This window comes from Staurois parvus, unplaced genomic scaffold (genome assembly GCF_062004578.1).
Source record: "Staurois parvus isolate SC_StPar_1 unplaced genomic scaffold, SC_StPar_1.0 ptg000918l, whole genome shotgun sequence".
In the NCBI taxonomy this organism is placed as follows: Eukaryota; Metazoa; Chordata; class Amphibia; order Anura; family Ranidae; genus Staurois; species Staurois parvus.
Window position 1 is genome coordinate 398,691 of NW_028318714.1, and position 22,869 is coordinate 421,559.

Below are 22,869 nucleotides of genomic sequence, written 5' to 3' on the forward strand. Positions count from 1 at the left end.
AAAAATGCACTGAAACACGCCAAAAACTTGTAAAAAAACATGCAAGCAAAAACGCATCCGGAACGCATCTGGACTGCTTTCATATAGTGTGAACCAGACCTAACTTTTTTTAAATACTGGGTAAAAATTTGACCGATAGGCAATACATTTTTTTTTCTGAATTTTGGGATTTTTTGTGTTTCGGAGAGTGGCTAAAAACTTCCATAAATATTTCCACAATAAAAAAAAATTAGAAAATAAAAAGATTCTCAGAGTTTTCCAAACTTTATTTATTTTTTTTGTAACAATCCCGCAGATCTACTCCCATATTTTCTCATTTCCTCGTTGCTGCCCCTCACGCCACCACAGTCAGCATGAACACTTGTGTCCTCCTGAAAAGTGATACCCACCCTGGAACGTATATACGCTTGAAATACAAGTTCATTGAGAAATAGACAGAATTTTCTTCAGGTTTTGTGGCGACACTGAGCTGCTCGATTCAGTTTCAGATCAGTGTTCTATATTGGGAAGCCGGGAGATATAAACACATAGCAGGTGACACGATATATAAAAAAAAAAATAAATGGATCGTCCATATGGCCGCTGGTCTTCGCGTACTGGTGGTATCTTGTATCTCACAGTGGTCAACAGAAGTAAAATTACAGCATCGACACATTTACAGCTGAGAGCCTTTAATATTAATCTCCAAATATAGAGAGCCAATAATGCTGCTCTAGCAGATCTCACTATATAAAAGTATTAGCAAGGCACAGACCCACTTATCCTTCACTGGCTCTGCATCTAGAGGTAAGGCGGTCCCTGTGTCTGTGTAACATCCCATCCCAGCTCAGCACTGCACTGTATACAGCATCCTGTCTGCTGAGTTCATATTCATCTCCATTCACAAGCAAAACTCCTTCTATTGTTCATTCTCATATAGGGAATCATTTAGATTTTTTTTTTTTTTTTTTTTTTTTTTTTTAGTCAAACTGTTGTAGCTTGATAAAAGAAGCCAAAATTCTTAATTAAGAGTAAAAAACAAATGTTGAATAAGGATCTAATATTTTTTCACTGGAAAATTGGAAAATGCTTAGCAGACTTCCAGAAGAGGATAAACTTAGATTTATACTGAAAAAAAAATATTTTTAAATGTTAAAAAAAAAAAAGAAAAAGTAGAGTTTCTTCCTGGGATAAACATAAATTTATACTATACTATACTATATATCTAAGAATATATATAAAAAAGGCCAGGCTCTTTGACCTTGTTTTATGTTTTAATGCTTCTATAAAACAAATATTTTTAGAACCGACAATTAATATAATTATATCTTGTTATTCCAACCCTGATAGTCAAAATATTTTTTTTTATTACATAGTTGGTCTGGCTGAAAAAAGACAAAGTCCATCCAGTTCAACCATTAAAAAAAAAAAAGTAGTTTCTTCCTGGGATAAACATAAATCTATCCTATCCTATCCTATACTATCCTATCCTATCCTATCCTATCCTATGCAATGCTATGCTATGCTATCCTATCCTATCCTATCCTATCCTATACTATCCTATCCTATGCTATCCTATCCTATACTATCCTATCCTATCCTATCCTATCCTATGCTATCCTATCCTATACTATCCTATCCTATCCTATCCTATGCTATCCTATCCTATGCTATACTATGCTATACTATCCTATACTATGCTATCCTATCCTATACTATGCTATCCTATCCTATCCTATGCAATGCTATGCTATGCTATGCTATGCTATCCTATCCTATACTATCCTATCCTATCCTATGCTATGCTATGCTATCCTATCCTATGCTAGCCTATCCTATCCTATACTATCCTATCCTATCCTATGCTATCCTATCCTATCCTATGCTATCCTATCCTATCCTATCCTATACTATCCTATCCTATCCTATACTATCCTATCCTATCCTATGCTATCCTATCCTATCCTATCCTATACTATCCTATCCTATCCTATACTCTCCTAGCCTATCCTATCCTATACTATCCTATCCTATCCTACCCTATGCTATCCTATCCTGTCCTATCCTATCCTATACTATCCTATCCTATGCTATGCTGTGCTATCCTATCCTATCCTATACTATCTATAGATCTAAAAATATTAAAAAAAAGACAGGCTTTTTGACCTTGTTTTATGTTTTAATGCTTCTATAAAACAAATATTTTTATAACCAACAATTAATATAATTATATCTTGTTATTCCAACCCTTAAAAAACGTAGCGGTTTGAATTTTAATCTGAGACTGATAGTCAAAATAATTTTTTTTTATTACATAGTTAGTCTGGCTGAAAAAAGACAAAGTCCATCCAGTTCAACCATTAAAAAAAAAAAAAGTAGAGTTTCTTCCTGGGATAAACATAAATCTATCCTATCCTATCCTATCCTATACTATGCTATACTATACTATCCTATCCTATAGATCTAAAAATATAAAAAAAAAGGCCAGGCTCTTTGACCTTGTTTTATGTTTTAATGCTTCTATAAAACAAATATTTTTATAACTGACAATTAATATAATTATATCTTGTTATTCCAACCCTTAAAAAAGGTAGCGATTTGAATTTTAATCTGAGACTGATAGTCAAAATATTTTTTTTTTATTACATAGTTAGTCTGGCTGAAAAAAAACAAAGTCCATCCAGTTCAACCATTCAAAAAAAAAAAAAAAAAAAAGGAGAGTTTCTTCCTGGGATAAACATAAATCTATCCTATCCTATCCTATTCTATCCTATCCTATCCTATACTATCTATAGATCTAAAACTATATAAAAAAAAGACCAGGCTCTTTGACCTTGTTTAATGTTTAATGCTTCTATAAAACAAATATTTTTATAACCGACAATTAATATAATTATATCTTGTTGCTATTCCAACCCTTAAAAAAGGTAGCGATTTGAATTTTAATTTGAGACTGATGGTCAAAATATATTTTTTTTAATTACATAGTTAGTCTGGCTGAAAAAAGACAAAAGTCCATCCAGTTCAAGCATTAAAAAAAAAAGGTATAATCCTACACCCACAGTTGATCCAGAGGAAGGCAAAAAAGAAACAGCGAAGCATAAACGAATTTGCTCCGGCAGGGAAAAAAATCCTTCCTGATCCCCAAGAGGCAATTGGATATTCCCTGGATCAACTTTACCTATAAATTATAAATTAATATTATTAAATTTAAAAAAAGGTTACGGTAAGCTACAAAATAAATACAATGACACTTTTGTTACATATCATTTTATTTATAATGGCTATATACAGTATATTGTAACTAGTGACCTAAGCTTGAAAACACAATATCTGGGTATATTAAAATTCAGTATTTAAAAATGATCTGGTTAAATAATTACAGAAGCAGCAATGAGTGACCTGATATAAAAATAACTTTAGAATTTTTGGGGGGCTAAACAATATCTAAATGCTAATGATAAATGTTATAAATAAATAATCTAGTGACCAAAGTGTAGAAATACAGCATTTGAGTACATTTAAATTTAGTCACTAAAAATGATCTAGTTAAATAATTACAGAAGCAGCAATGAGTGGCCCGATATAAAAATACCTTTGTAATTTTTTGGGGGGTAAATGCTAATTATAAATATTATATATAAATAATTAAGTGATCCAAGTTTATAAATACAGTATTTGAGTACATTTAAATTCATGCAAATAAAAATGATCAGGTTAAATAATTAAAATAACTCTAGATGCAGCAATAAGTGACCTGATATAAAAATAACTCTTTTTTTTTGGAAAAAAAAATATTGAAATACATTTATAACAGTATTTTTTAAATAAAACTTGTCTATGTGTCAATAACATTTAGTTCTTGTCATGTACAAAAAAAAAAAATACTTTGATACTTATAAAGTGGGTGGGGGGAAGAGACAGAGGAAGAGGGATGTGAAAAAATAAGAAGTAGGAAACAATAGAAATCAATTTGCCGCTATTTTAATGCTGCAATATTTGTTTTTCCATAGCTGAAATCCTCTGAACATTATTTTTCCATCTTAGAAGGATACAGAAAGGTTGGTACATTTCCTAAATCAATTTTACCATTTTTTGTCTCGTGTAATTAAAATAATGAATAAATTACAATTTCTTTACCTGCATACAATAATGACATCACAAATGTTTTAACAACAGTCATAGAATAAGGAGGTAGTATATTATTAATTAAAATGTTATTCCCTTTAACGCTACATTGGAGTAACAATGACTTGATGAAATGGTATCGCGATTTAGGTTCTAAAAGCCTAAAAGATAACTTTTGAAATATTATGGCATGCTATGGGCCCTGAGCAGCCTGAATATACAATGATAAATCCATGTAGAGCCATATTGTTTGGCTAACACATTTGCATGCAAATAATGTATAAACTGTGGGGACTCCCCTTTTGCAATTGTTTTTAAAGCAATTAATAATGACTAGAGCAATTGCTTTGAGATGAAGTCTAAAGAGACAAGGGGCCCATTAATGATTTTTGCAATGGGGCCCAAATACACTTAATTATGGTCCTGTTAGAAGCTGAAGCTTTTATTTCCTCCATACAGAAATCCATCAGCCATGGGTGACGGTGAGATGGCTGTGTTTGGGCAAGCCGCCCAGTTCCTCCGAAAATCAGAAAAGGAGAGAATTGAGGCTCAGAACCGGCCCTTTGATGCCAAAACAAATGTCTTTGTGATTGACCCCAAGACAATGTACGTGAAAGGTTTGGTCACTGGCAGAGAAGGGGGAAAGGTCACTGTAAAGAAAGAAGACATGTCCGTAAGTTGGAAAAGTTATCATTCTGGTTCTGTTTTATATCATTTGTAATAAATACACTCAGTTGTGTTTTTTTTGACACCCATGCTTTTCTGTAGTCCGCAACGGTGAAGGAAGATGAAATTTTCCCCATGAACCCTCCAAAGTACGATAAGATTGAAGACATGGCCATGATGACCCACTTGAACGAACCATCTGTCCTGTATAACCTCAAAGAGCGTTATGCAGCCTGGATGATCTACGTAAGTCTCCTCAGCCAGCTCGGTCTTCTGGATTTCACTCCATGACAAATTCCTGGTGTCTCTAAGTATTTCTGTGATCTCTGCAGACCTACTCCGGCCTTTTCTGTGCCACAGTTAACCCCTACAAGTGGTTGCCTGTGTACAACCCAGAGGTTGTTGCTGCCTACAGAGGAAAGAAGCGTCAGGAAGCTCCACCACACATCTTCTCCATCTCTGATAATGCCTATCAGTATATGTTGACTGGTGAGTACCGGGGTTTACTTGCTAACAGATAACACTAGATTTATATAGAATACTTCTTGGAAGCGTGGCCAGAATTGTAAGCCTCTCGTTAAGATGATTCCTACTTAATTTTTCTCCAAGTAGATAGAAAACAAAATGCTTTATTTCAGCCTTTCTCAACCTTCTTACCCCAGAGGAACCTTTGTAATTATCACCTGGTCTCAGGGAAACCCTGCTAAAATGAATTAATCAGGGTGATTTGGAAGCGTGTCCCTTGTACTGGTGGTAGTGGTCTACTAGTGGTTGTGGTAATAATGCTCATTAAGATGTTTCCTACTTAATTTTTCTACAAGTAGCTAAAAAAAAATATTCTATTTCAGCCTTTCTCAACCTTCTTACCCCAGAGGAACCTTTGCAATTATCACCAGGTCTCAGGGAAACCCTGCTAAAATTAATTAATCAGGGTGATTTTGAAGCGTGTCCCTTGTACTGGTGGTAGTGATCTGCTAGTGGTTGTGGTAATAATGCTCATTAAGATGTTTCCTACTTAATTTTTCTCTAAGTAGATAGACAACAAAATGATCTATTTCAGCCTTTCTCAACCTTCTTACCCCAGAGGAACTTTTGCAATTATCACCCGGTCTCAGGGAAACCCTGCTAAAATGAATTAATTAGGGTGATTTGGAAGCTTGTCCCTTTTACTGGTGGTAGTGGTCTGCTAGTGGTTGTGGTAATAATGCTCCCCTTACAGTGGTAATCAGTATGCCACCCTTACAGACAGCTAAAAAGACCATTGGTGTTATGCTGATGGCTCTGCCAAATGCTAATGGACTTGGAATTAAGTAGACTTCAACAGATGAGAGGTCAATCAGCCATAGCTGAAGAAACTGGCAACCTCTGGAGAAACCCTAGGGTGCCATGGAGCCCTGGTTGAGAATGGCTGCTCTAGATATTTAACTCAAATCATTATATAGAACTTTTTAAAGGGCTACAGTTTTTCAATGCAAACACGAGAAAAAGAAAAGTACGATATGTAGAAGAAAAGTGGCAAATTCACATTAGTGAGCTCTCACATAGTTTAACATGCTATATTTACATATAATGGATTTGTAATATTTCCTTTCACCCTGTTTCATGTTAACAGATCGTGAAAACCAGTCTGTTCTGATTACGTAAGTGAAAAATAAATAATTGAATCTCTGTCTGTGTCATTTCAAGAAAGAGATGTGGCTTTATGTTGTAGACATGAGTTGGGCAAGAGATGACCATTTTTTAATTTGTTTTTTTACCTCTTATGACCCACAGTGGAGAATCTGGTGCCGGAAAGACTGTCAACACAAAACGTGTCATCCAGTATTTTGCAACAATTGCTGTTGTTGGTGACAAAAAGAAGGAGGAGCCGCAACAAGCTGGAAAAATTCAGGTCTGTAGCTTCCTTTTGGTCTTCTAAGCATTAAAAATGTTGGAAATATATGGATCAAACCGTAAAACTAGTTTGTTTTAAACCTGTGCAGGGGACTCTGGAGGATCAAATCATCCAGGCTAACCCACTGCTGGAGGCCTTTGGCAATGCTAAGACTGTGAGGAATGACAACTCTTCCCGTTTTGTAAGTTGGCCCTAAAGTAGCCTTATACTTCTCCTTTTGCATTTTGACGTACATTCACCTCCTATTGTATACCTTAAAGAAAACAAAATGCCAGCTGATTGGTATTTCTTGTACTTGTCTAGGGTAAATTCATCAGAATCCACTTTGGGACCACAGGAAAACTGGCCTCCGCTGATATTGAGACATGTAAGTTTTGGAGGGGGGACAATTTATTTGTAAAACGGACAGTCAAATTCTAAATAAAAAATAATGGGAGTCAGGAGATCAACAGAAACAGGTCAATGTTGGTATCTCCACCAAGCAGTTTTCTGTTCTCTCCATATAACGCCAGATTGGTCATACCGGCTCTAATGTAAACAATGTACTGGCCAAAATCTAAGGCTAATCTCTAATGCTTTACTGCTTAAAGACTTATGATGGATCCACCCTGGAGGGGTTTTGTGTCGTTTTCCAGACTGAAGGAAACTTTTAAATCATGGCTCAAACACATATGGACTCTCTTTTACCTATCTAGTAGAAGACATAAACTTGGGAATATTACCTGTATGGGAATATGCTCACTGTTTAGGGTAAAACAGGCAGTCAAACTCTACATAAGAAAAACAAATGGGAGTCAGGAGATCAACAGAAACAGGTCAATGTTGGTATCTCCACCAAGCAGTTTTCTGTTCTCTCCATGCCACGCCAGATTGGTCATACCAGCTCTAATGTAAACAATATACTGGCCAAAATCTAAGGCTAATCTCTAATCCCTGGATCCACCCTGGAGGGGTTTTATGTCATTTTCCAGGCTGGAGAAAACTTTTAAAATCATAGCTCAAGCACATGTGGACTCTCTTTTACCTATCTAGTAGAAGACATAAACTTGGGAATATTACCTGTATGGGAATATGCTCACTGTTTAGGTGGCAGGATGAGGAAGTATATCTGAAATATTTTGCCAGCCTTCTGACAGGTTGCACATAATGCTCACTTAGTCTTTTTACCCAAATTCTAAACAGCATAATTACAGGAAGTGGAAAGACTTGGCAATTATCACGGTTGTGGTACATGGCTGACCAAAGTTAGGGAAAACTCTTTCAAATATACATGCCGTTTGACAGTCTTACCTTATGTGAGCCGTTGATTATTCTAGATCTACTGGAAAAATCCAGAGTTACATTCCAGTTGTCTGCTGAGAGGAGCTACCACATTTTCTACCAGATCATGTCCAACAAAAGGCCAGAACTGATTGGTAAGTGATGCTGAGGAAGATGTGTTTATCAACCTCTTTATGTAAAAACATAAAAGTCATGAAATAAAACTCTGCTTCTGTGGAGTGCTAGACTAAATTATGCCTCTGCTTCCTATATCTCCTGGGGGCTCTTGTGAGGAGATCTCTTGGTTCTGCTATGAAGCCTCATTCCTGCTGCTACTTTTTTCATAACATAAGTATCCAACAAGGGGAGAGGATGTATTGTCCAAAGCAGCTTGGCAGATCTAGGAACCCAAGTGCAAAGATTTCACTGCAACCAACAATGAGAAGATGTGTAATGCAACCCAAAGTTGTATATGAATTTTGGAAGGACTGGTCTTATAAAAACAGTTAATGTGAGGGATCAGATCTTAAGGGCAATGCTAGCAGTAAGGAGAAGTAAGAAATATGGAGGATGTGTACAAATAAGCAGCAGAAAATTTTGGCAAGGAATAGAAAATTGTCACTGAATTAGTGACTTGTGATCGGGGATGTAAACCTTTGAAACTTTAAGATGGACCTAAAATCATACTAAGAAAGAAACCTGGGTTTTCAGGGTTGGTTATTAGGTAAAAACGACCAAATGTCTGCATCAACAAAAACCCATGCATTCCTTCTTTCTTCCAGAAATGCTTCTGATTACCACCAATCCCTATGACTTCCCCTATATCAGCCAAGGTGAGATCACCGTGGCCAGCATTGATGATCAAGAAGAATTAATGGCCACCGATGTAAGTGGACTCACTCCCTGAAACATTAAACTTATAAACACATCAATTTACCTAATGCGGTGTATATATTAATGTATTACAGTCAGGGAGAAGTTTAATCCACTGAGTTTATGTTTAACAGAGTGCCATTGACATCTTGGGCTTCAACCCAGACGAGAAGATCGGTATTTACAAATTGACTGGTTCTGTGATGCACGCCGGTAACATGAAGTTCAAGCAGAAGCAAAGAGAGGAGCAGGCTGAGCCCGATGGCACAGAAGGTAAGAAATAAAGCAGTCATTTCAAAAAAAGTCAGCAGCTACAAATACTGCAGCTGCTGACTTGTTTTTTTAAAAAAGAGACATTTACCAGTCCAGGCATGCAGAGCTGTCCTTATCCTGGTCAGTTTTCTCCAATTTTTTGTTGCAGGTATGTTGACTGTGGAAAGCCATCTGTAACTCCCTGTGGCTTCACAACCATCTACTCACTGCATTCTGAGAATGGCCCCGCAGCTTTCTGGGACCTGTGAGATGTCCCAGGAGGTTGCGGGTAGTGAAGGGGGTGGGGGAGAAGTAGTAGCAGATACCTACCAAAACCAGGTACCTGCTCCATAAAAAAAGTGTTTTCATTAAACACACAGATGGGAGAGAAGAGGAGAATCATTAAACTTCTGATTTTAAGTGAAGTTCCACTTTAAGGTCCTTCTCAGCATAGATGTTAAAATATTAATTTCTTAGCACTAAAAAAACTCTTACTGAGTTTCATCAGTCTGTACTAAGGTGGGTTTATTTAGTAATGTAACAAAAAAGACAGAGATCTATTACTTATGATGATAATTTGCTCTTTGAACCTAATCTCTATCGTTTTAATTGCATTATTCAAGACATTAAAACAAATATTGTTATTCTTCAGTGGCTGACAAGGCTTCCTATCTAATGGGCCTCAACTCAGCTGATCTCCTGAAAGCTCTGTGCTACCCCAGGGTCAAAGTCGGAAATGAATTTGTCACCAAAGGTCAAACTGTCCAGCAGGTAAACTTCACATGTTTTCTAGCATGTTTTTTTGTTTTGTTTTTGAAATTGATAAAACAGAAGCCTCATTGTCATCATTGATCTTTAGGTATACAACTCTGTTGGTGCCCTGGCCAAGTCCGTCTTTGAGAAGATGTTCTTGTGGATGGTCATTCGTATTAACCAGCAGCTGGACACCAAGCAGTCAAGGCAGCACTTCATTGGTGTCTTGGATATTGCCGGCTTTGAGATCTTTGATGTAAGTAACGTGACTTGGTTCATGAATGTCCTGTCATGTATTTGTCCTCATTGGATGAAGTTAACTCATTATATTGTATTCTTTTGAACAGTTCAACAGCTTGGAGCAGCTTTGTATCAACTTCACCAATGAGAAACTGCAACAGTTCTTTAACCACCACATGTTTGTGCTGGAACAAGAAGAGTACAAGAAGGAAGGCATTGACTGGGAGTTCATTGACTTTGGCATGGACTTGGCTGCCTGCATTGAGCTTATTGAAAAGGTATATAATATGAAAACTGGCATCTGGCAGTAACCTTACATATTTTGAGCACTAACATCATTAGTATTATACTTTGCAATACCAAGTTTCTTAAGAATTACTCTTTTGTATACAGCCTATGGGTATCTTCTCCATCCTTGAAGAGGAGTGCATGTTCCCCAAGGCCACAGACACTTCCTTCACCAACAAGCTGTATGACCAACATTTGGGCAAGTCCAACAACTTCCAAAAACCCAAACCTGGCAAAGGCAAAGCTGATGCTCACTTCTCCCTGGTCCACTATGCTGGAACTGTGGATTACAACATCAGTGGCTGGCTGGACAAGAATAAGGACCCACTGAATGAGACTGTCATTGGCCTCTACCAGAAGTCTTCAATGAAACTCTTATCCTTCCTGTATTCTGCCTATTCTGGTGCTGAAGCAGGTATTGCATTGTTTCATCACCTGCTCAAATCAATAATATGTTAATCACTATATGGCATCCCAGTCAGTCACTTTATATATTGACTTAATTTTTTTGTTTTGTTTTACAGATACCGGAGGCAAGAAGGGTGGCAAGAAGAAGGGTTCCTCTTTCCAGACTGTGTCTGCTCTTTTCAGGGTAAACATTTAAACATTTTTTTATGAAATAGAATACCAATAGTTTAGGGCACCTTTAATGATACAATTATCACTGCCCACTTACAGGAAAATCTGAACAAATTGATGTCAAACTTGAGGAGCACTCACCCTCACTTTGTGCGTTGCTTGATCCCCAATGAAACCAAGACCCCAGGTCAGCTGAACAAAATTATTTTGTTTGATAGGGAACATAATTCTTGGTAAAATACGACTCATCACTTTTTTTTATTATCACTTTATTATTATATTTTTAAAATTATCACTTGTGTATGCACCAGCTTACAATTTGAAATCTGTTAAAATAAAAAGTACACATTTTAACCTTTAACAATCAAAAATTGTTGTTATCTTTAGGTATTATGGATCATTATTTGGTCATGCACCAGCTCAGGTGTAATGGTGTGCTGGAGGGCATCAGAATCTGCAGGAAAGGTTTCCCCAGCAGAATCCTCTACGGTGACTTCAAGCAACGGTATGGGCCACACATGACACTGGGGGGGGGGGATTTACTAAAATTGAAGCATGCATGCAATATCTGATGCAGCTCTGTATAGAAAACAATCAGGTTCCAGGTTTATTGCCAAAGTTTATTTGAACAAGCTGAAGTTAGAAGTTGATTTGCTACCATGTACAGCTGCATCGGATTCTGATTCAGTTTTAGTAAATCTCCCTCTAAGTGCACATATGGAATTAACATACCATAGCAATAGTGTGAATAAAATTAAAGAAGTTCTGTAGGTTTAATTTCCTAAAGTGTTACTCTTTGTAATACAGTTACAAGGTCCTGAATGCAAGTGCCATCCCAGAAGGCCAGTTTATTGACAGCAAAAAGGCTTCTGAGAAGCTTCTTGGATCTATTGATGTTGACCACACACAGTACAAATTTGGACACACTAAGGTATTTTCACAGTTTGTGCAGTTTTAGATAATCAAATAGTACAAGCAAAACAATACAACATAATTTTATTTGACTTGATGTATAGGTGTTCTTTAAAGCTGGTCTGCTGGGTGTCCTTGAGGAGATGCGAGATGAAAAGTTGGCACAATTGATCACTCGTACTCAGGCCATTTGCAGGGGATATCTCATGAGGGTCGAGTTCAAGAGAATGATGGAAAGGAGGTATTTCCAATTTCTTTGTTCTTAGCTTAATCAATTTTTGAACTAGAAATGTCAGATCTGACCACTAAATTTTTTTCCAGAGAGTCCATCTTCTGCATCCAGTACAATGTCCGCTCCTTCATGAATGTCAAGCATTGGCCGTGGATGAAACTCTACTTCAAGATCAAGCCTCTGCTGAAAAGCGCTGAATCTGAGAAGGAAATGGCCAACATGAAGGAGGAGTTTGAGAAGACAAAGGAGGCTCTGGCCAAATCAGAGGCAAAGAAGAAAGAGCTTGAAGAGAAAATGGTAGCCATCCTGCAAGAGAAGAATGACCTGCAGCTCCAAGTTGCATCTGTAAGTGTTTACTCATTTATAATTAACACACCAGAGCAAACACACAAAAAAACTTGCATGATACACAATCTAAGAATTAGCAATATACTGTATACCTATAATTAAATGTACTTCCCAGGAATCTGAGGGCCTAGCAGATGCAGAGGAAAGATGTGAGGGTCTCATCAAAGCCAAAATTCAACTGGAGGCCAAAATCAAAGAAGTCAATGAGAGGCTGGAAGATGAAGAAGAATCAAACGCAGAGCTGACAGCCAAAAAGAGGAAACTTGAAGATGAATGTTCTGAACTGAAAAAGGACATTGATGATCTTGAGTTGACTTTGGCCAAAGTAGAGAAAGAGAAGCATGCTACAGAAAACAAGGTATTTCCAATTTCTACTTGGTTCTCTTCTACATCAGCAGTTAATTGTTACCCAACTATGTTATTTTCAGTTAATGTTTTTGGGTAATCACACTTAAATATCATTTTAAATGTAGGTCAAGAACCTCACTGAAGAAATGGCTGTTCTTGATGAGAACATTGCCAAACTTGCTAAAGAAAAGAAAGCACTTCAAGAAGCCCATCAACAAACTCTGGATGATCTGCAAGCAGAAGAGGACAAGGTCAACACTCTGACCAAGGCCAAGACCAAGCTGGAGCAGCAAGTAGACGATGTATGTGGAAGTATAAAAATATATAATGGTATCTACAAGTTATATAAAAATGACACAAGTTTGAACAAGTTTTCTTTTCTTGCAGTTGGAGGGATCTCTTGAACAAGAGAAGAAGCTCCGCATGGACATGGAGAGAGCAAAGAGGAAGCTAGAGGGTGATCTGAAGTTGGCTCAGGAATCAACAATGGACCTGGAAAATGACAAGCAACAGCTGGATGAAAAAGTTAAGAAGTAAGACATTCTAATCAGATATTTAGGGAACCGGTTGTCTCATGTCCTCCTATTGTTGATGTTTTGTATGATTTTGATTTAGTTCTGTTTTGTGCACATCTCATGCCTTGAAGTTTCATATAAGTCTATCTTTTAACTTGACAGGAAGGAATTTGAAACCAGCCAGCTCCAGAGTAAAATTGAAGATGAGCAGGCCTTGGCTGCACAATTGCAGAAAAAAATCAAAGAGCTTCAGGTAGGTTTTTCCAACAAACATGACAACAACTTCATGTTTTTCTTATCAACTGTTTTATAAAAAAATGTCAATTTGTGTAAACTTTAGGCCCGCATTGAGGAACTTGAGGAAGAAATAGAGGCAGAGCGTGCAGCTCGTGCCAAGGCTGAGAAACAACGTGCAGACCTTTCCAGAGAGCTTGAAGAGATCAGTGAGCGTCTAGAGGAAGCTGGTGGGGCAACATCTGCTCAGGTTGAACTGAACAAGAAACGTGAAGCAGAATTCCAGAAAATGAGACGGGACCTTGAGGAAGCCACCTTGCAACATGAAGCTACCGCTTCAGCACTTAGGAAGAAGCATGCTGATAGTGTAGCTGAACTTGGAGAACAAATAGACAACCTTCAAAGAGTCAAACAGAAGCTGGAGAAAGAGAAGAGTGAGCTGAAGATGGAGATTGATGACCTTGCCAGCAACATGGAGTCTGTCTCCAAGACCAAGGTACTGGAAATAAAATACTAACTCGGCTGTTTTTGCCATCCAATGCAATCCTGAATACTGGAAATAATGGCTTTGGTTTATCTTGTAGTCCAACTTAGAGAAGATGTGCAGAACTCTTGAGGACCAATATAGTGAAGTTAAAACCAAAGAAGATGAGCATCACAGAGTAATTAATGACTTGAATGCTCAGAGAGCACGTCTTCACACAGAAAATGGTAATTTTTGAATGTAAAGAGTAAAAAAGCTGACACATAACAAATTCACAAAATATGCTTAACTATACCATTATTCTTATGAAATAGGTGAATTTGGCCGTCAGCTGGAGGAAAAAGAATCTCTTATCTCTCAGCTCTCCAGAGGAAAACAAGCCTTCACCCAACAAACTGAGGAGCTGAAGAGGCAGCTTGAGGAAGAAACCAAGGTACATTGATCATACACAATAAATACATTGTGAAACTCTATATTAAGCATATGCTTTTGCATATTAAAAATGAATGATAAAGGCCAGAAATCAACTAAGACTTACTATTCATGTGACATATTTCTTATGTCCGGTGTCTTTCTTTCAGAAAGTAAATTTGTTTTTAAGACAGTTCATTAAAATTGTTAGCAATAGTACCTTTAGGAGTTCCTTTAGAAATAACCAACAAATACAATATTATTTAATTATCAAGGTAAGCCTTCCCTACCTCCATTCATCATTAAATTAGGTCAGCCTGTGTTGCAGATCTACACAGAAACTTTCATGGTAGCAATTGCTTAGTGTCTTTGTCAGGCTTCTCTCAGGTCTCATGTTAACTCCAAACACAATCAGTAATGATGTTCCCACATAGAAGCCCACATGGTATAGTGTCCTTATATGGGCTCCTTGGAAATTAGAACAGCATTTCTGTCTCTGACAAGACTGTGAGAAGGCAACCTTAATAGTTAACCTACCATTGGACCTTAACCTAATCCTACCATTAATCTTAACCTTTACCCAACACAAACCTAACCAATAAATACCTACATTGTTGGCATGTGAAAATATCTCACAGCACAGATATCTGGGTGAAATTGGTAGATATAGGCAGGGCATAGCACTGGAGGTGAGTATTATGTTGGTTCATACCAGGCTGGTATTTATTATCCAATTATACCTAGAAGCAGGCTGCAAATCTGAACTTTAATTCAGAAAAACATGAAGTCTTTGAATGCAGATTATTATTATTATACAGGATTTATATTATGAATTGTGTATGTCGTGCTTGTAAAAAATGCTAAACTTTACATACTTGTCACTAATTTCATAACTTTCTTTGACAGCTCTTTTTAATGCCATAATAGAAGACTGTTTGTCTTACATTTATGAAATGTCCCTTTACCTTCAAGGCCAAGAATGCCCTCGCTCATGCACTTCAGTCTGCCCGCCACGACTGTGACCTTCTCAGAGAGCAATATGAAGAGGAACAGGAAGCCAAGGGTGAACTTCAGCGTTCACTGTCCAAGGCCAACAGTGAGGTTTCTCAATGGAGGACAAAATATGAAACAGACGCCATTCAGCGCACAGAGGAACTGGAAGAGGCCAAGTAAGATTCTGTCAAGTCTTAAAATAAGTGGTGTTAAGGCTTTTGAATGATAGCCTTCAACATGAATTGAATTAGAGTTCAAGTTATTCAAGTTTCCACCAGTGGAAGATTATATTTGTTTCAAATAATATGATGGTGAAATCCTGACATCCAGAGATAAGCAATTTATCTTTGTAATGTCTCATTTTTCTGAGCATTCATATATAATCTCTTGCATAACAGGAAGAAACTGGCCCAGCGTCTTCAGGAGGCTGAAGAACAAATTGAGGCTGTCAACTCTAAATGTGCTTCTCTAGACAAGACCAAACAGAGACTACAAGGTGAAGTAGAGGATCTCATGGTGGATGTAGAACGTTCCAACTCAGCATGTGCTGCTCTGGATAAGAAACAAAGGAACTTTGACAAGGTGTGCTAAAAAAAAAAAGAAGCAAGTGTAGATTTTGATGTAAGTGTAGTGGTTTGAACCTATGAAATAATATTATTATTTTGCATTAAATAGGTCCTGGCTGAATGGAAGCAGAAATATGAAGAGGCCCAGGCTGAACTTGAAGCTTCTCAAAAGGAATCTAGAGGTCTCAGCACAGAAGTTTTCAAGATGAAGAACTCCTATGAGGAGGCACTCGACCAGCTTGAGACACTGAAGAGGGAAAACAAGAACCTCCAACGTATGTCCATCTTTACATTTAATGTAGGCAGGAGCAAAGAAATCTGCAATTTTAGTACATAAGTAATGAATAAAGCAACTTCCTTTGTAATTATGGCCACCAGCACTGTATTGGTTTTGTCATATTTTTGTTTTAGGGCACAAAAGTAGGGTTTGAAGGTTCTTTAATCTTGACAATGGCAAAATATGTTCTTTTCTTACAATTGTAGAGGAGATCTCAGACCTGACAGAACAAGTTGCCGAGTCTGGAAAGAGCATCCATGAGATTGAGAAAGCCAAGAAACAGGTTGAGCAGGAAAAAGCTGACCTGCAATCAGCACTGGAAGAAGCTGAGGTAGGCAGACACTGTTATTCTTTAAAACCCATTGACATTTTGTGGTCCATGTATAAAATGTTTGCTGTACAAGCAGTCAAAATAAAAAAAATTGCCTAATTTTCTTTAATATGTGTAGTTGCTACATCATCATGTGCCCATAATGCATTTCAGAAAAAACACATAATGGAAACTTTACATAGAAGACTAATTCTCCATATTTACAAAATTTGTAACTTTTAGGGATCCCTGGAACATGAAGAAGCCAAGATCCTTCGTGTACAGCTTGAACTGAACCAGGTGAAGTCTGAGGTTGACAGAAAGGTGGCTGAGAAGGATGAAGAGATTGAACAGCTCAAGAGAAATAGCCAGAGGGCCCTGGAGTCCATGCAGAGTTCTCTAGATGCTGAGATCAGAAGCAGGAATGATGCCCTGAGACTGAAAAAGAAGATGGAGGGAGATCTCAATGAGATGGAGATCCAACTGAGCCATGCCAACAGACAGGCAGCTGAAGCTCAGAAACAGCTCAGGAATGTCCAGGGACAACTTAAGGTATAAAATAATTATCTTAATTAAAGTAGAACTATTGGCAAACCTTTTTTTTCATTTTTGCTAGAGTAAGAGAGGGTTATAACCCCTGTAGGTTTATTTTTTGCCATCTGTACTCCATTGGGGAGATTTTCCTTCACTTCCTGTCCCATAGCCATACAGGAAGTGAGAGGAAATCCCAGCAAATTAAGGAAATCCCTTGGGGATCCCCAGGTCACCAGAACCAGTGCCCCCATTGGATTTACTTTCTATTACTTTTCTGGGGACAACCCAAATTTGGGATTTTCTTTTACTTTAAGTTTCAATGACAATGATAAGCAGGAGAAATAGAGAATGAATCTCCCTAATGGGGGAACAAATAGCACTAAACCCTAATAGGTGTTCTAATCCCTCTCCACGCTATCCAAAACTAAAGAAAATGTTTTGCCTTTAGTTTTACTTTAATTCTTATCTTTTTAATGGCCTTACAAAAATATCATAATCAACAACACTGTGTTCCTTCAATTTAGGATGCCCAACTGCACCTTGATGATGCTGTTAGAGGAAACGATGACCTTAAGGAACAGTTGGCTATTGTGGAGAGGAGAAACAATCTCATGCAAGTAGAAATTGAAGAGATGAGGTCCGCCCTGGAACAGACAGAGCGTGGTCGCAAAGTGGCTGAGCAAGAGCTGCTCGATGTCACAGAACGTGTCCAACTTCTACATTCACAGGTAAGGATGAGGGCCCATTCCTTACCAGGGGTAGACTGACAACTCATGGGGCCCCTGGGCAATAGGGGATCATGGGGCCCCTGTGTCCTTGCCCAAACTCAAAAAAGCCTATGAAAAAGGTACCAGGGGTATCTCATGGGGCCCCCTACGGACCCCGGGCCCTCAGGCAGTGCCCGAGTTTCCATATGGTCAGTCCGCCCCTGTTCCTTACAAATCCAAATAAAACAATAAGAGGAAAAATGACAACTTTTGGGTATCTTTATTCAACAGAACACCAGTCTGATCAACACCAAGAAGAAGATTGAGTCTGATATTTCTCAGCTCCAAAGTGAAGTAGAGGAAGCTGTCCAAGAAGCCAGGAATGCAGATGAGAAAGCTAAGAAGGCAATCACAGATGTAAGTCCCAATCACACCCATAAATAGTATGGTATTGAAATAGATGTCTCACATGACCATTTGCAGCTTCTCGTTCAAATGTTTACATATTCAAAACAATCTGTCAACATAACTTTCACAAACTATGTATTGGAAGATGTTTTGGTCGTTCGAAGATGTAGAAGATATTTGTAAATGTGCTTGCTCTTTTATTGTATAGGCTGCCATGATGGCTGAAGAGCTGAAGAAGGAGCAGGACACCAGTGCTCACCTTGAGAGGATGAAGAAGAACCTTGAACAGACTGTGAAGGATCTTCAACATCGCCTGGATGAGGCAGAGCAACTGGCAATGAAAGGTGGCAAGAAGCAATTGCAGAAACTGGAGAGCAGGGTAAGCAGTCTTTGATATATTTGTAGTATTTAACAATGAATATGTATTTAACATGTTTTTCATAAAACAGTGATATAATTTTCTTTTTTAGGTGCGTGAACTTGAAAATGAGCTTGAAGCTGAACAAAAACGAGGCTCTGATGCCATTAAGGGTGTACGCAAGTATGAGAGGCGAGTCAAGGAACTGTCTTACCAGGTATATAACATGTAACAAGTTTCTTAAAGATGAAACATTCTGTTTGAACCTTTCATCCTATATCTTACATTGATTCTCTACTTAACAGTCTGAGGAGGACAAGAAGAATGTGTTCAGGCTTCAGGACCTGGTAGACAAATTGCAGCTGAAAGTCAAAGCTTATAAGAGACAGGCTGAGGAATCTGTAAGTACAATTATTTTGGGGTGGAATGTTAATTCAGACTTTAAGAGTCTGTAGTTTCCTTTTAAATAATTCATCTCCTCACATCACATCACTTTCCTTGCAGGAGGAACAAGCCAATGTACATTTGTCTAGGTTTAGGAAAACCCAGCATGAGTTGGAAGAGGCTGAGGAGCGTGCTGACATTGCTGAGTCCCAGGTCAACAAAATGAGAGCCAAGAGCCGGGACATTGGCAAGGCAAGTAGAGTTGTCTTCTAGAGGATCATTATTTACCATAACTTATACAGTGTCAAAGTACACTGCAATATAACTCCAAAATCCAAATTATGAGTGTCTGAGGTGTAGACTAAAAGTTTTTGTCATTATGTTTGTATCCATAACATGGTATTTTTTCCTTTTTATTTTGCAGAAGGCAGAAGAGTAAAGAAACGGACCGAAAAGAAGATATTTACAAAGGATGTTCATAAAATATGAGCTGTGTTTGTAAATACGAACCCCACTTTTTAGTATCCTTAGGCTCTAGATGCAAATAAATAGTCAGTCAATATCTGAATGTCTCTGTTCATTTTTTTTGGGAATCATTAAAGAAATAAGGTGTGTTTGTGTGTAATCATGTGAGATGGCCACCTTTTTCTGGACTGATAAAAAATAAGACTGAGACATAATGGTTACTGACATGCACACACATATGCATACACCCATACACACACACACATACATGAACACTTATACACACCCCCCCATATATTCAAATACACACACACACACACACACGAAAACTTATGAACAATTATACACACACACAGACACCCATACATTCAAATACACACATACACAGACACACACACAGACACCCATACATTCAAATACACACATACACAGACACACACACAGACACCCATACATTCAAATACACACATTCAAATACACACACACACACACACACACACACCCATACATTCAAATACACACATTCAAATACACACACACACACACACACACACACACCCATACATTCAAATACACACATTCAAATACACACACACACACCCATACATTCAAATACACACATTCAAATACACACACACACACACACCCCCACCCCCACCCATACATTCAAATACACACATTCAAATACACACACACACACACCCCCACCCATACATTCAAATACACACATTCAAATACACACACACACACACACACACACCCATACATTCAAATACACACATTCAAATACACACACACACACACACACACCCATACATTCAAATACACGCACACATACATGAAAACTTATGAACACTTATACACACAGATACCCATACATTCAAACAAACACACTCAAATACACACACACACACACACACCCATACATTCAAATACACACACACACACACACACACACACACACACACACACACACATATAGTGTACATCAACATTTATACACACACGTACACATATGCAGGGCACCCCCCTACCTATCTTGAGCACCATGCCTTGGTTCCACCCCCTACCCACCTCCCAGTACCGCCCCCCTTTAACGAATATAGAACCAAGTATCATTTTGTCAGGCTAAGTAATTTTTATATTATGTTACTGATAGCAAGAAAGGAAGTAAATTAGATTCCCTTCAGCAAGGAACAATAGATCGCCCAGCAACAATAGACCCTCCCCAGTAACAATAGACCCTCTGAAACAAAATACAACCAACAACAGTAGATCCACCCCAGCAGCTACAGACCTCTGCCAGCAACAAGAGATCTCCCAGTGGCCAGCATCAATAGACCCCCTTTCTCAACAATAGATCCCTCAAAAGATCAATTGACCGTCCCAGCAACATCAAATCCCCCTCCAGCAACATAGGTCCAGGCAATTAATAGATCCCATGCAGCAATAGTCCCCCCCAGTGACAATAGATCCCCCAGCAGCCAGTCTCAATAGACCTTCTAGCACACCCTATCAACCCTTGCCATACATAGATTCAGTGCTGGAGGAGCTGGAACTGTGTTCCCCATATTCCCCTGAAAAAAAAACCCTGCACATATGTATACAATAACACATACACACACAAACACACCTACCCATGCACACACACAGACACCCATACGTACAAACACACACACATACATGCATACACAATCACACACCTATACACACTTTACATAGACACCTAATGACATCTACATATACACACCCTGGGCATGACCATTGAAACATGCGCACCTCCTGTGCCATCTTGTGTCACATGAGCACCTTCTGGCCCAACCTATGTCACACTAGCACCTTGGGTCTGCCTGTGTCACATGCAGGGGCCTACTGACCATTTGGAAACTCGGGCACTGCCAGAGGGCCCGGGGTCAGTAGGGGGCCCCATGAGATGCCCCTGGTACCTTTTTCATAGGCTTTTTTGAGTTTGGGCAAGGACACAGGGGCCTCATGATCCCCTATTGCCCAGGGGCCCCATGAGTTGTCAGTCCGCCCCTGGTCACATGAGAACTTCCTGGGTCAGACTGTGTCACACAAGATCCTTGGTCAGCAATGCATGTATGACACCAACGTCTCTAGGGTTGACCTTTGGCACAACAGTACCCTGGGCCGGCCTGTATCACCCAAGCATCTTCTGAGGTGGACCTCTTGAGCTGGCATGTATCAGCCCAAGAAACCTCAGAAATACCCCTTCAATGTTATATGTGGATATCTGACAACACCTACTATATGGCCAAACTATGTGAACATTCTTGCTGTTTTCAGTTAAGGGAACTGTTAATACTAAAGCATACAAAGACATTTTAGACAATTGTACACATCCAACATTGTAGCAAAAATGCGGAGTAGGCTCTTTTCTGTTCCAGCATGACTCTGCTGACAAAGTAAGCTCCTCAAAAGACACCAGTTTGATGTGGAGGAAATTGATTGTCCTACACAGAGCCCTGACCTCAAACCTACTGAACATCTTTGTGATTAATTGGCACACCAATTGTGAGCCAGGTCTTCTCATCCACCATCAGTACCTGACTTCACAAATGGGCACAAATTCCCACAGACACTCCAAAATTTTGTTGAAAGCTTTCTTAAAAGAGTGGAGGATGTTATAGCCACAACGGGGGGCAACTTCATATTATTGCCCATGATTTTGGAAAGTAATGTCCAACAAACTCATATCGGTGTGTGTGATGGTCAGAGGTGACCTTTAGCCATACATTCTGTGTTATTGAAGGAAAAGACTGCAATGACATTACAACAGAAAAATCATTTTGAAGAAAGGTTTACAGCGCATCCAGAAAGTATTCACAGAGCTTAACTTTTGCCACATTTTTTTATGTTACAGCCTTCTTCCAAAATGGATTACATTAATTTTTTTCCTCAACATTATACAAACAATACCTCATAATGACAACGTGAAAGAAGTTCGTTTTGAAATCTTTGCAATTTATTAACCTCCTTAGCGGTATTCCCGAGTGTAGCTCGGGGTAAAATTTCAGTACCAAGAGCGGTAACCCTGAGCTACACTTGGGCTTACCATGCGGCGCTGCTCTGGGGGTCCCTGTAGCACTTACCTTGTCCTTCGCTCCCGCTATGTGCCCCCTGCAGCGTCCCCGGCCATCTCCTCCGGCTGATACCGGCATCCGGCTCCTGTGTTCCGGTCCCTGTGACGTCGGGACGAACGGGCGCCGGAACCGGCGGCAAATTTGAAATTTTTAAAAAATGTCATTTTTGCTGTCATTGCTGTTTCAATGCATTTCACATACGTTTTGTCCCGAGTGCTTTGTCCTGCGCCCTGCCTGCATTTTCACTGTTCTTTCTGCCTGGAAACTTAGAAAAGTCCATGGCATCCAAAAAGCGTCCCTTTACGTCAAAAGCGGTTTTAGACCGGCTAGAGAACAGCGATAGTAAATCAGAACCACTTGCAGAATT

General features: G+C 38.7%; 1 protein-coding gene across 1 annotated transcript; it reads left to right on the plus strand.

Moving 5' to 3' along the window:
• The first annotated feature begins 3,992 nt into the window (after nucleotides 1–3,992).
• On the plus strand, nucleotides 3,993–19,495 carry LOC149442054 (myosin-4-like). The gene is made up of 40 exons (XM_089656574.1): nucleotides 3,993–4,040; nucleotides 4,567–4,780; nucleotides 4,876–5,019; nucleotides 5,106–5,262; nucleotides 6,386–6,413; nucleotides 6,547–6,664; nucleotides 6,756–6,848; nucleotides 6,971–7,034; nucleotides 7,984–8,082; nucleotides 8,710–8,813; nucleotides 8,935–9,073; nucleotides 9,705–9,823; nucleotides 9,912–10,061; nucleotides 10,153–10,323; nucleotides 10,439–10,748; nucleotides 10,858–10,925; nucleotides 11,012–11,099; nucleotides 11,300–11,417; nucleotides 11,720–11,843; nucleotides 11,929–12,065; nucleotides 12,146–12,401; nucleotides 12,520–12,762; nucleotides 12,878–13,054; nucleotides 13,140–13,285; nucleotides 13,430–13,520; nucleotides 13,608–13,997; nucleotides 14,086–14,212; nucleotides 14,300–14,418; nucleotides 15,369–15,565; nucleotides 15,788–15,971; nucleotides 16,065–16,230; nucleotides 16,439–16,563; nucleotides 16,786–17,094; nucleotides 17,601–17,804; nucleotides 18,075–18,200; nucleotides 18,400–18,570; nucleotides 18,662–18,766; nucleotides 18,855–18,950; nucleotides 19,054–19,185; nucleotides 19,358–19,495. The coding sequence occupies exons 2-40, from the start codon at nucleotides 4,580–4,582 to the stop codon at nucleotides 19,370–19,372; spliced, it is 5,811 nt and encodes a 1,936-aa protein (XP_089512700.1). The 5' UTR covers nucleotides 3,993–4,040; nucleotides 4,567–4,579; the 3' UTR covers nucleotides 19,373–19,495.
• Nucleotides 19,496–22,869: the final 3,374 nt, after the last annotated feature.